General features: G+C 28.8%; 1 protein-coding gene across 1 annotated transcript; it reads left to right on the top strand.

Moving 5' to 3' along the window:
- Positions 1-34: 34 nt before the first annotated feature.
- On the top strand, positions 35-11,587 carry LOC107445463 (Histone H2A variant). The gene is made up of 4 exons (XM_016059853.3): positions 35-185; positions 260-337; positions 4,282-4,395; positions 11,276-11,587. Exons 1-4 carry the CDS (start codon positions 183-185, stop codon positions 11,474-11,476), a joined length of 396 nt encoding a protein of 131 aa, XP_015915339.1. The 5' UTR covers positions 35-182; the 3' UTR covers positions 11,477-11,587.
- Positions 11,588-13,035: the final 1,448 nt, after the last annotated feature.

Raw genomic sequence — 13,035 nt, 5'->3', positions numbered from 1 at the left:
ATATTTTCTAAAATCAACTGGCAATATCCAAACTAGAGCATTGGTTGAAAGGGACCAATCAGCAATAAGTATTTAACCTTCTTTTTTCCCGCCGCTGCATTTACGCTGTTGTATAAGCGGAAATCAGTATTTGTTCGCTAGTTTTCTAATTATAGAAATTTTTACATTTCGAATAAATCATCATGGTAAGTTAATTTCTAATCTAATTCATAATTTTTAACGTATTGTGAACTTTTAATGATTTAATTCTTAAATTTAGGCTGGTGGAAAGGCAGGAAAAGATTCTGGAAAATCTAAAGCCAAAGCTGTATCACGTTCAGCCAGAGCGGGCTTACAAGTAAGTAATAATATAGTTCGCCAGTAATTAATTTTTTATTTCCTCTTGTGTACTCATAACAAATATCTCAAGCTTCTTATATTTTGTTATTAAAATGTGTTTTTCGTTCTGGTAATTGTTTTATAGCTCAAGATTGCCATGTGGTTATTATTCTTAAGTTGGCGCCAAAGCCATTTCTTACTATAAATATAAACAATCTAAATATTTAATGTGTTTACTTTTGTTTAATACATGAATTATTAAACATAAATCATGAATTAACCACAGTAATTACTTGTTGTTTTTTCATGTTCAAGCATTTTAATCGATATTTAAAGTAATAAATTATGTATTAATTATTGAATATTTTATTTTTCTATTGAAAAAAAGCTGGCCTATTATTTTGCTAGTTTTAATGAATTTTAATTTTGTAATAATAGTTTTAATTTAGGATAAAAGGTTGTGAGTTTTATGTATTAAGTTATTTTGGCTTAATCATAAAATATACTGCTTGAAACTTAAAAGAGTTTTTTTAATAGTTTTCTTAGTAATCAGTAACTTACATTGTGTGCTGATATATTTCGGATTGAAATATATAAATTTTTTTCAATAATCAGATGGTTTTTGGTTTGCCACAGAATTTTAGTCTTGGCCATTTCTATGCAGTAATTTGGAGGGTATAACTCTTAGTCACCCCGAGCAATTCTCTGCAGTTTTTAACACTTTCCTTGCTTCCTAAAATGATAAAATGCAGAACACTGTCTTGTTTGGAGAAACTAGATTAGACTGCATTTAAGAGAGACTCCGCACAGGTTGATTGTCAAATAACCTACATGGATTTAAAGTAGATGTATTTTGGGATTTTAGAAACTCCATAGTTATAGCAGTAATTTTTGAAAAATCTTTAAAGAAGGCCATGTGGAAAAGGTTGAAATTATCACGAATGAAAGTAGTAAGATATATAATGGGCTCTTTGAAGTTGTAAACTCATATATTTATATTGAATTCATCTAATGAAATTGACTAGTAATAAGATATATAATGGGCTGTTTGAAGTTGTAAACTCATATATTTATATTGAATTCATCTAATGAAATTGACTCGAACTAAGTTTTATAAACTGTAGAAATCAATAAGGTAATTTCTGAAACAATGTTTGACTGGAGAGCTTGTAATACAAATAAGCGTGTGTTGACTGTGTCAAAAAGTTATATATTTGGAAATTTCTGCATGCTGTGATTACATAACAATTGTGAAGAAACCAAGGACAATTGTGAAGTGATCAGATGTTCTATTATCAACTGTACTAAATAGTTTATTCTAAAATAAATTTCTCAGTATGGAAGCTTAATAAAATCTAGTAAAAATTTAAAGATTTTAAAAACTACTTAGAAATCTTTAGCCAATAGCTGTTTACAGACAAGGCAATGTAAAATTTGTTTGAATCACGAAACAAGCTTAGTACACAAATGCATGGCCAAAATTCACATGTTACAATTAAACATTGCATTAAGGAATAACGCTACTTTTTGAACCTCGTTGAAATTATTAGCAGTAAACTAGCGAAAAACTTTCTAATTAAAACAGTGTACGCTCTTAAATTTTAATAAATATCTCACATTTGTTAACATCAAAACTGTTTCATGTTAATTAAATTAATGTAATAGCATGTTTTATTAAAAAATAATAGGTAGAAGTGTATATTTACCAAAGAATAATTGTTATATTCTTTTAGAATTACAGTAGAGAACCGATTATCCGGAACGATCGGGACCATCGCTATTTCAGATAACTGATTTTTCCGGTTTTCTGAATCGCTACTAAAGGTAGTTTTTTTTATTGTTAAACCCAACTAAAAAAAAAATGGAAATAATCTGAAAAAGATGAAAAAACAATGAAGTAATCCACTAATGATCCAAAATATATCCAAAATGATGGTAAGGTAAACATCTTTCAAAATAGAAAAAAAAATCCTAGAATCTTATGAGGAAAAAAATTTTTTTTTGTTTTTGAAAATGGCAGGAAAATTTATCGAATTCACTAATAAAAGTAATATAATTTTATTTGTACATTATATGGTGTATTTTTAATGAAATTTAATAGAGTAAAATATATGGATGAATTTAAAAAAATAAATTTAAGTGTCGTTTATCTGTAGTGAAGATAATTTAATTGTTGCTGGATCTCTTCTTTTTTATCAAATTTATCTCTGCTTCTTAATGTGCCTGTATTTTTTGGTATTGTACCATCAACATGCTTTTTTTTATTTTAATTTTATTTTTTTAACAATGAGTTTGTCAATTTGTTCTAAAATGAACCTGTAAACTTTAACTGGTTTTGATTGATGTAAGCAGGATCTATTATGTACTTTTAGCTTTTAATCTTAATTTTGAGTAATGATCAAATTCTAAAGTGTGATATGAGAACCGAAAAAGGATAATATTAAGACGTAACAGGGTTGTGTTTTTGTCATGACAGTGGTATAAAGTGCGTTTTTACCGATAAAAATCGTCAAAAACCTCCTGTTTTCTTTAATTTAGGGCATATAGCGGACAATATATTATTTTCACATAATTGCCTTGTAATTGATTGCTATTGATTTTGCAATTACATACATGTATTCTTATAGAAGGATGTACATTCATACAGTAATATTGTAATATACTTATTGAAAATAGTGATACTTGCTTTTATCATTATAGCTTGATTTGCAAAAGATTCAAAATTTTGCACTTGCACTTCTTAATTGTTAGAAATAAACAAACAAAAAAACTTGGTACTATTAGTAAATTCAAGAATTAAAAAGAATTTAAAATTTGGCATTTCTTAAATATTAGAAATAAGCTAAACAAAACTTTCAAAACTTGTAACTACTAACAAACTCTAAGTCAAGAATTACTGCTATTTTGCCAAGTTAAAAGCTTTTATTCAGTTGAAAAGCACATTAAACAAAACTTAATTAAATTACAAACAAAATTACATGTTCAGTCACTGTGCCGAAGCATACGATAGCCAGTGACTATTTTGCGCATTTTTCATTGCCCAGTCGATTTCTGCGTTTAGTATGAATGAGTCCAAAATTCGAGAAGATTCTTTCAATGGATGGGCAAGACATTAGTATCTTAATATTTTACTTCAAATAGTATGTTTTGAAATGATTATGTTGGGAAAATGCAAGAATCTGTTCTTAAATATCTTTTAACAACTTTTTGTCTAATTTTATTGTCCAAGAATGAATTAATTTTAAATTATAAGCAGTTAAACTCAAATAAAAATACAGTTATACCAAAACTATGGGTTTTTGACATGACCTTAAAAACCATGGTGAAAACCGTCATGTGTCAAAAACTTGCCAACACTGTGTTGTAATGAATAAATACATCTTATTGGTAAAATCTGTTATAAAAGTTATATAGAAATATCTTTTTGTGGTATATAAATTATAGGATCAAAATCTAAAGTTTGAATAAATTGATGTTATTATAATTTGCGATGAGATTGTTCAGTGAATGGTAAAAGGTAGTTTAATCATTTGCACCCTCAGGAATAAGAGGGAAGTTTATTTTCAAATTTGCCTTTAAGTTGACATTAAAAACTATCCAAACATGAAATAATTGGACTGTTTTATTTGAGACAATTTCTATTACTTGAAATTTTCTTACAGTAATTAATATATTTTTTTACAGGTGCACATATAATACATTTAAAAACTACTTGCAAATGTTTATGTGCAGTGATGCAGACTAATATTAGTTATTGATTTAAAAGATTTTAGAAAAATTTACCATTTTTTATTTTTATATATTTAACCAAGTATTTTTATGAATAAAAGAAAATTAAATCAATAATGCTTTTTCAAATAGGCTTTTTAAAAAAAAACTGGTTTAAACCACTTTTTCGTTCCATTTTGCTATTTTATTTGCTGGCTTTTATTTGTATTGATGTGTGCTTTTTTACTTATTTAGTTTCCTGTTGGTCGTATTCATCGTCATCTGAAGCATCGAACGACTAGTCATGGAAGAGTAGGGGCTACAGCAGCAGTATACAGTGCAGCCATTCTTGAATATTTAACTGCTGAGGTACATGTGTTCTTTCAATTTTAATATGTTAAAGGGTTTTCAATTGTCCAGTAATTGCTTTTTGTATTTTAACTGTAATCAATTTTTTGAACAAATGAACAATGAGAGAGAGAGAGAGTTTTATGATATGCTTTATTTCCATTTTGTCTAAACTTTCTTGCATTTTGACACTAACTTCGTAGATTTTGATAGTTTCTAAGTTTTAATAGTTTCTAATAGATAAAGATTTTGAGAAATTGACAGATCTGTTTCCTGTTTACATGAGCTAAGTGCCAGTGAAAAGGCAGGGTTCGTTCCTTATACTCCTTGGAAATAAGTCTCCAAGGAGTACTTGGAACTACTTAGGTTTCCAAGTTAGTCCTTAGAAACTCCTTAGATTATTGTGTTGCACAGATGACTTAGCTGCTAAAAATCTAATAGTTTAAGAAAAACTTAAAAAGAAAAAAAANAAAAAAAAAAAAAAAAAAAAAAAAAAACAGCAAATAATTTACTGTGAATTTTTTTTGTATACTATGCCTTAGATTTTCTTATGTATTTAAATTAAAAATATAAGATTGGTAAGTTTTTATGTTAATCTTTAACATCTGTTCCTTAATAAGATTTATTAAAATATTTGAAACTGGAAAGTGTATTTATGTGTAAAAGTGATAACTTTATTTTTCTTGATGAAGTTAGACAAAGTCAAAATATATTTCAAAAGGGCTAGAAAAAAAATGCAAATGTTTTATAATTTATGCAAAAATTTTATAATTTTATGCAAAATTTTATAAATTTTTGAGAGTTCCTTATAATAACTGCTTTTTAATTAAAAAAAAAACTGTCTAGTTATCTTTTACACAATGTTTTTAAATTTTTGATAAGTCCTTAAAATTTTGGACTCCTTGGATTTCTTCTTCAGATCTCTGTATGAACCCTGGTGAAAAGTGGCAAGATAATTTCTTTTGACTCTTAATGAAATGTTATATATATATTTTTTTTTTTGTAGTAAGAAATATTATTAGTCACTTATCAAGGCCCGAAATGCTTCCTTATTGGATATAATGTATTTGCTATATATTTTATGACCTTTTTTAAACTGCGCCTTCACTATAGGAAATTAACTAAAACTTAGATCGTAAATACAAGAATTCCACTTTCTTTATACGTGTATCTAATTCTTTATTGCGCGCTACTATACATGTCTATGTTGTAAACATTTAAGTAATTTTTAAGCTAATGTTATAAGAAGTCTTAAAATTTGTCAATTCCAATACTATGATCTCTCCCTTATATTGTATAAAGCGATACTAAGTCCCATGCAATTGCATGGGACTTAGTATTGACGCAGTCGGTCTGCGTTCATACCTTTCTATAAATTTTTTATTAAAGTAAAATTTGTGTTTTATATATTGATTTAGTTTAAATTTATAACTCGTGTATTTACCAGGGATGAGATTCTTCCGCGGATTTCCGCTTTTTCTCAGCTTTTTCCATTTTTCCCGCTAATTTCCGCTGAAATTTTTTTCTTCACAAGTTAAAATATTTTATGAGGAATTTAATTTTCCGCGGAGCGAAATTATTTAAGTCCTCATTCCTCCCTCTGAAGTTTCTCTAAAAATCATTTCCTTCGGATAAAACTGGTTGACCTTTATACAGGGATGAGATTTTTTTCGCCTTTGTCTCTCGAATTTCAGCCTTTTTATCAAAAACTCAGATTCTCTAAAAGTTTCGTTTTTTAAAAAAAAAAAAAAAAAAAATTCGGTCGTTGAAGTCCAATAATTATATTTATTTACGATTTTCAAAGAAAAACAGAAAATTCAAACTACGTCCTAGCTGCTAACCCATCCTCATGTTTACTTATATTAGCTATTTTCTCCGATTTCACTGACAGATAATAAGATTTTCCGTATTTTTTATCCGTCGGCGGGATAGCTCGTATTTTCGTAATTTAGACGTCAATGTTTCTTGTATTCTGGAGTGAAGGCAAAAAAAAATAGAGGTAGATTTGTGGTGAAAATATTTCTTTGCTCATTCAAATAATCTTGTAAATTTTTATTTATTGTGTAAACAAAAAACAATTCAAACAAGCCTTTTAGAAATCTCAAGTCCAGACTCTGCAAATATCTCTATTTTTATTCACGCGATTTTAATATCAATCATCGATTTTCGTATTTACCTGATTTAAAAGTTGCGCATTGCAATTCTTATTTACGCTTTTTAAATATCGTACATTATGACTCATATTTACGAGATTTAAAAATCCAATATCGTGTTTTGTATTTTTGCATTTTTAAAATCGCGAATTTATTATCAAGCATCGATTTTCTTATTTACCTGGTTTAACAGTTGGACGTTACGATTCTTATTCAGGCCATTTAAATATTGTACATTGCGATTCTTATTTGCGAGATTTAAAAATCCAATATCCCGATTTGTATTTACGAGCTTTTAAAACCCTATGTAGCTACGCAAGCTTAAAATCCAATGTCGTGTTTCGTTTTTGTGGTTGTAATATCGCGCGATTTTAAAATTATGTATCTTGATCTAAAAATTACGCATCATGATTTGTATTTTCGCATTTTTTAAATTCGATGTTGAGTTTCATATTCACGTGATTTAAAAGCCTCATATAGGGATTTATAATCACATGGCTTACAAGTTTAAAAATCGCACTTTTTTTGTCAAATTTTTGTTTATATATATATTCTTGGATTTCCTCTTTTTTACTTTCTGCCTGCTCTCATCCCTGATTTACACAGGGGTCTGTTTAGGAGAAATTTGGGTCCGTTAATGAGCCCTTCACAAAATATATTTTCATAAAAACGGACCCTTCACAAAATATTTTAACTTAAAAGCGGGCCCTTCTCAAAATGATTTTTCTTTTAATGGGACCCTTCACAAATTTGTTTGTCTTCATTATTGTTTTGCTAATCGAATAAACCCATCCTAGGGGGGGAAACATGAAAGATGGATGTAAATGATCTTAAGTTTTGTCTTCGCAGACGATTCTTCCATTATTCGTCCGAAATGAATATTCTGCGTTCAGCAGTATAGGCTAAATACCAAATATTTGTATGTTGCATCTCTAATTTAGAAACAGAAATTGTTGTTTATTTTTTAAAATTGAATTTTTTTAATTATAATTTTACAGTGTTGAGCATAATCTTGTATGTCTTTACAATTTAAAAACACCTTGAGAAAGTTTTTTTTTGCAATAACGGACCCTATTTGCACAAATTCATAAGAGCGGACCCTGATTGAGAGAATGTGAGGTATTTTTTCACAATTTCACGAAAAGCGGACCTTTCACAAAATATCGACAGACCCCTGATTTGTGGTCCTATGACTATTTTTTTTTTTTGCTCTTTTCTGTTCTCTTGACTCATTAAATATGAAAAATGTGCAGTTGTAAAAAAGTTCAGGGCTGCCATTGGCGACTAAAAAGGCTACTAAAGCAACTATTTTCAAGCAATAGCAACTAGGGCGTCTATTATAGTAGAAATATGAGTAAAAACAACTAATTTGCAATGAGTTGCGTAAAATTAGCGACTTTTTTAAGCCAATTAGCGACTAAAATTAAGAATAACTTGAGTTTCCCTCTTTCCCCTCTTTTTTTTCCCCCGCGCGTTTCCGTTTTATCTAAACTTTATTCTTCCTCACTGCAATGTCAAAAGCAAGACAGACATGTTTAACCAATCAGACTAATGGAATTCACACTGCATGAATAGTCCTCCTGCTCATGTAATATCTCTGAGGATTACGTTTTTTCCCTCCTCTTTTAATTTGGACGAAGTAGCAAAATAAAAAAAATAATTGTCTTTAATTACACAAAATGGGTAGTTAATTTTTTTAGAACTATTTACAATGGAAAAAAGGTAATGGTGATATTCGTTTTGTCGATTTCTGATCGTAATTTTTTTAATAAGCTTTAAATTTGGAAATGCTTCAGTTAGGAAAAGTAAACAAAATAAAAACTTGATATATGAATTAAGTTGCAATATTTCTATTTCCTTTCTTCAAATGTCTAAACTAAGCAGCTGCAAATTAGAGCCGAGAAAGGAAATTCGAGTTTCAAATTCACCTGTTCTGTAGCAGATAAAAATAAAACTCGTTGTTTTTATGCGTAGTGTGACAGAATAAGGGTCCACAAGTAATTACAATTTTGGATCGGTTTGTTTTGATGTTCGGTTCGATTTGGAATGCTGAAGTTTGCAGGGACCGCAGACGTCATATTTTCCTTTCTTTTTCTATTATTTCTGCACTCTTCCTCCCCCCCTGTTACATCCTTTTTTTTTTTTTTTTTTTTTTTTTTTTTTTTTNTAAATCCTCTCATTTCTGCTATTCTTCTTTTAAAATGCATAGTGATAGCCAACAAAGTGAAATAATGACTCAAGGTCAAGTATTGCAACTGTACTTGTTTTTCAATTCATTCATTTTGAATGGGGGTGTTAGGAGCAGAACATGGTAGAACATGAATTCTTATTAGTACGTCAGCTTCTGTGTCTGCTTGCCAATTCATGTTTAACTCATGAAGCTGCTGAAAAATTATGAGTAACAGAGAGAGAACATGAAATTGAATCGGTTAGAATTAATGAACTTGTTCATAAAAGGAAAACAAATTTAATTGATATCTATACTAAAAACCCCAAGTAAATGTTAAGAAAATAAAATTTTACATTTTATGCAACATTGTGTGTTTTTTCCCACTTCATTTTCAATCATAAAATTCTTAATTTTAATTTATTTGTACCTATATAATAATTTTCCTTTCATATTATTGTTGAAAATTATTTAAGTACTTTTAGAATGCAGATTTTGTTTATTTTACACTAAATTTTTATTTTATAGTAAGGTTAAAAAAATTTATATATGAAAGTAAAGGTGATATCTACTTCATTTTTTATAATGCCTAAAATCTTTAGTCTCTAGCTTTTTTTTTAATTACAACTATTGTTTCTTATGATATCTGAAGCCTTATGCCTCATAAAGAATAAAACTAAAAATAGATTTTTTTTAATGTTCAAAAATTTTGGAAGTTTTCTACAGCAGTTCCTTCAGCATTCTATATATTGTTGGTAAATCCACAAATAAACGTACATTTTTTTATAGAATATGAGTATCTAACTGCATAATATTTGAATTTTGTACTTTTATAGCACAAATAATTAAAATTATGTTGGAGGAGGATATGATGTAGGCACCTATTTTATATATCTTGGAGACTTTTTTTCATATATGATGCAACTAAAGCTACTATTATTCTTGTTTTCATCCAATGGCAGCCCTGAAGTTGATCGAATGTTTTTGTTTTAAAAAAAAGCAGTATTTGAGTTTTAAGTAAATACAGTCAAACCCCGCTATAGTGAACTCCCTGATATAGTGAACGAAGTGTTCGGTCCGAGGCCTTGCTATACCGGTATAATGTTATTTGTTGTGGATATAGTGAACCAAAAAAGTGAAGTTGGATATAAGGAACTTTTTTCTGCCTTCGACTGATTTTTTCTTCATTTTGTGATAATTTTAAAATTTCTACTTCAAAATAAATGCATAAACTGAGTTTTTAAACCATCTATAGAGGGGGAGGTAGCGGTAAGCATTTATTCTTGTTTTCTTTTATCTAACTTTCCCATCCCTAAACAGATCAAGTAGATGATTCCTACCCAGGCAGATGATGCACCTGTAAGTTGTCAGTGGGATCAATATGCATTTTTTGTCAGAGGGAATGAGTAATTATTCAGTATTGGTCGAAGGGTTGGACACTAATATGTGTTAATAAGGCCCTCATTTCAACTCCTTTTTGCTCTCAGTTCAGTTTTTAAAAAAAAGCCGGCAAACAAGTGTCTCAAACTTAACTATGGGGAGCAGTAAATGTAAAATATTCTCCATTGATGATAAATTGGGCACAATCAGAAAAAAAGAAAATGGATGTAATCAAGCTGGTATTTGCAGAGAATATAAACTATCCAAATCTACAGTTTGTAACATATGGATTAACAATTAACAATTTCTGCTCATGAAAAAAATGGCAGAAAAAAGTTGAGAAAAGCAAATCACAAGGATGTTGAAGAAGCATTACTGAAGTGGTTCAGCAATCGAAGAAGCCCCAATTTTCTAGAATCTGGACAAATGTCGATGAATTTTCTAAACATTTTCTGAGACTACTTTTATGTGCTCGAATGACAGGTTTAAAAAGCGGAATAACAGAAATTCAGGAAAAATTATCTGAGAGTCGGGAAGTGTTTCCATATTTGATGTTAAGGATTCCTCATCAGCTGAAGATTACTATTTATTTATTTTTTTGTGCGCAGGATGAAAAGTAATAAAAGATAACACATTTTTTGCTGCTACATAATATTTTTCAGTCAATTAATTGAATAATGTGTAATAAAAAGGAGGAGTTTGGGAACCATTAGCTAAATTGCCGGCGTAACGGATATAGTGAACCTAAATTTTGATCCCTTGAAGGTTCACTATAGTGTGGTTTGACTGTATTTGCATTAGTTCGTTTTTGTTTTAAGGTTTGATATAAGTTCTTTTTTCTTTAAATTATCTAAAATCTTTTGCATAATTAGTGACTCATTTATATTAAAAATGGAGGCATCAATACATAAACTGTTCAGTTAAAATTTTGTTTCCTGTTTTTGCTATTTTATGCTTTAAAAAAATTAAGTTGGTGGAGGTCTGCATTTTTTGACTTTTTTTCTTTTGCTAAATTTATCAAGATTTAAGTGAATTAGAAACTCTTGAATACTAATGATATTTATATAATAAATCACATTAGTGTCGATTCTCATTGAAATTAAGAGTATGCGGGTTATTGCTTTAGTAATGGTTTCTGCATTCGATAAGTTTATAACAGTTGTGTAGAAAAGGAATCTTAATGTTTATTTATTTATTGCAGGTATTGGAGTTAGCAGGCAATGCTAGTAAAGATTTGAAAGTAAAGAGAATTACACCTCGCCATCTTCAATTAGCCATTCGTGGTGATGAAGAACTTGACTCACTCATCAAGGCCACCATTGCTGGTGGTGGTGTCATCCCTCACATCCACAAATCTCTCATTGGTAAGAAGGGAACACAGGCTGCCCCCAAGACTCCTTAAGATAGATCCATAAAATAAAACTGCATTTTGCACCTTTCATCATATTTCATTGCATCAAGTGTTTTGACTCTGACTTTTTTTTAAATAAAAATCTTTTATTCTTAAAAGCCACTCTTTGTCTTCTTATTTTATCCTACTTCAGTTAGTTTTTTGATATTAAAAACTAATTTTTATCTTTACTGTTATATTTTTATTATCTGCATTGCCATGTTGAGGAAACATCTTTTTAAGGAAATTTGGTATGCTTGGAGATTTTATTTATTAGAATTTTTTATTTGTCAGAAGGGAATGATTTTTCTTCTTCTGAGAAACTATATTTCACAAATCTGACATGTTTCCTGATCTATTTTTGGGACGCTGGGTCTGTAGTTATTAGGGCCACTTTGTGAGTAATTTTAGTGGGGGGGGGAAGTAATTTTTGAATATGTGTTTGTATTAAAGCAACAATTTTTGAGAGGCAGTCTTTTATCACACTATTAAGATCAATTTCCTCTAAGACGTATTCTCAATGCTCACGATTCACAAGTTTAAAAAAAATATACCCTAATGCCCTGAAACTTTTTGTTTTTCAAGTGCTGTTCAATCACTTTTTCTCACATTGGTAATGCAAATTTAAAAACTAATCGTTCTACTTATATTTCTTAGTAAAAAGAAAAGCTAGGTAATTTTAAAAATTTTATAAGTATTTAAGAGAAAAAATGAAGAAATCCTAGAAGTTTGCCCCTCCCCCCCAAAGTTACATAAATTTCCTGAACTAAAATAGAAAATGCAAATAATACCTAAGTGAGATTATTTATATATCTCACTAGCTGAAATGAGGTATAATACAAATCACCTATATCTCACACTGCCAAGTTGTTCCTTCAGCTTTCTCTTCTTACATGATGAAACACTAATCTTATTTTTAAGCTAATGATTTTCCCTTAATTTACTGTCAAAAAATTCTTTTAATAATTTACTAAAACGCAAAAATATTGAATGCTTTAATCAAATTATTAAAATATAAAAAGTTTTTTATGCCCATAAATTGAATCTCGGTTGAAGATAATTTATTACAACTTCTATTTTTTACGAGGTTTTGGTAATTTTCTTATTTAAACTAGTTATTCATTACTCTGTTGTACCATCTGTTTACATGGAAGTATTTGTTTACATTTTTTAGTGTTTCACGATTCCTTCATTATTAACCTTTATATTTACTTTAAGGTAAATTTCATTTAATAATAATTCAACAAGAATATTTTCTACAAAAAATATTATAAAATGATGTTTTTTTTTATTTTATGGTAATGATAGTATATTAATAGCAGAGAATTTTTAAAAAAATCGAATAAAGGAATTTTGACAGCATATGGAAATATTGATATTCTTTTCTATACATTATGTATAAAAAAAAAAGTCTTAGCTTGTTACATAGAAAACATCAATTTACAAAATTTGTTTTATCAACTTTTATTTACATAAGATTTATAGAAAAATTCTCAAAAAACAGGTAAGCTCAATATATTAAAAGGAAACTATGTATTATTTGAAACACAATTCTAAGTTTCCGACAAGTA

Source organism: Parasteatoda tepidariorum, chromosome 3, assembly GCF_043381705.1.
Source record: "Parasteatoda tepidariorum isolate YZ-2023 chromosome 3, CAS_Ptep_4.0, whole genome shotgun sequence".
Classification (NCBI taxonomy): Eukaryota; Metazoa; Arthropoda; class Arachnida; order Araneae; family Theridiidae; genus Parasteatoda; species Parasteatoda tepidariorum.
The sequence above is the reverse complement of the archived record's forward strand: the minus strand, read 5'-3'. Positions and strand labels throughout refer to the sequence as shown.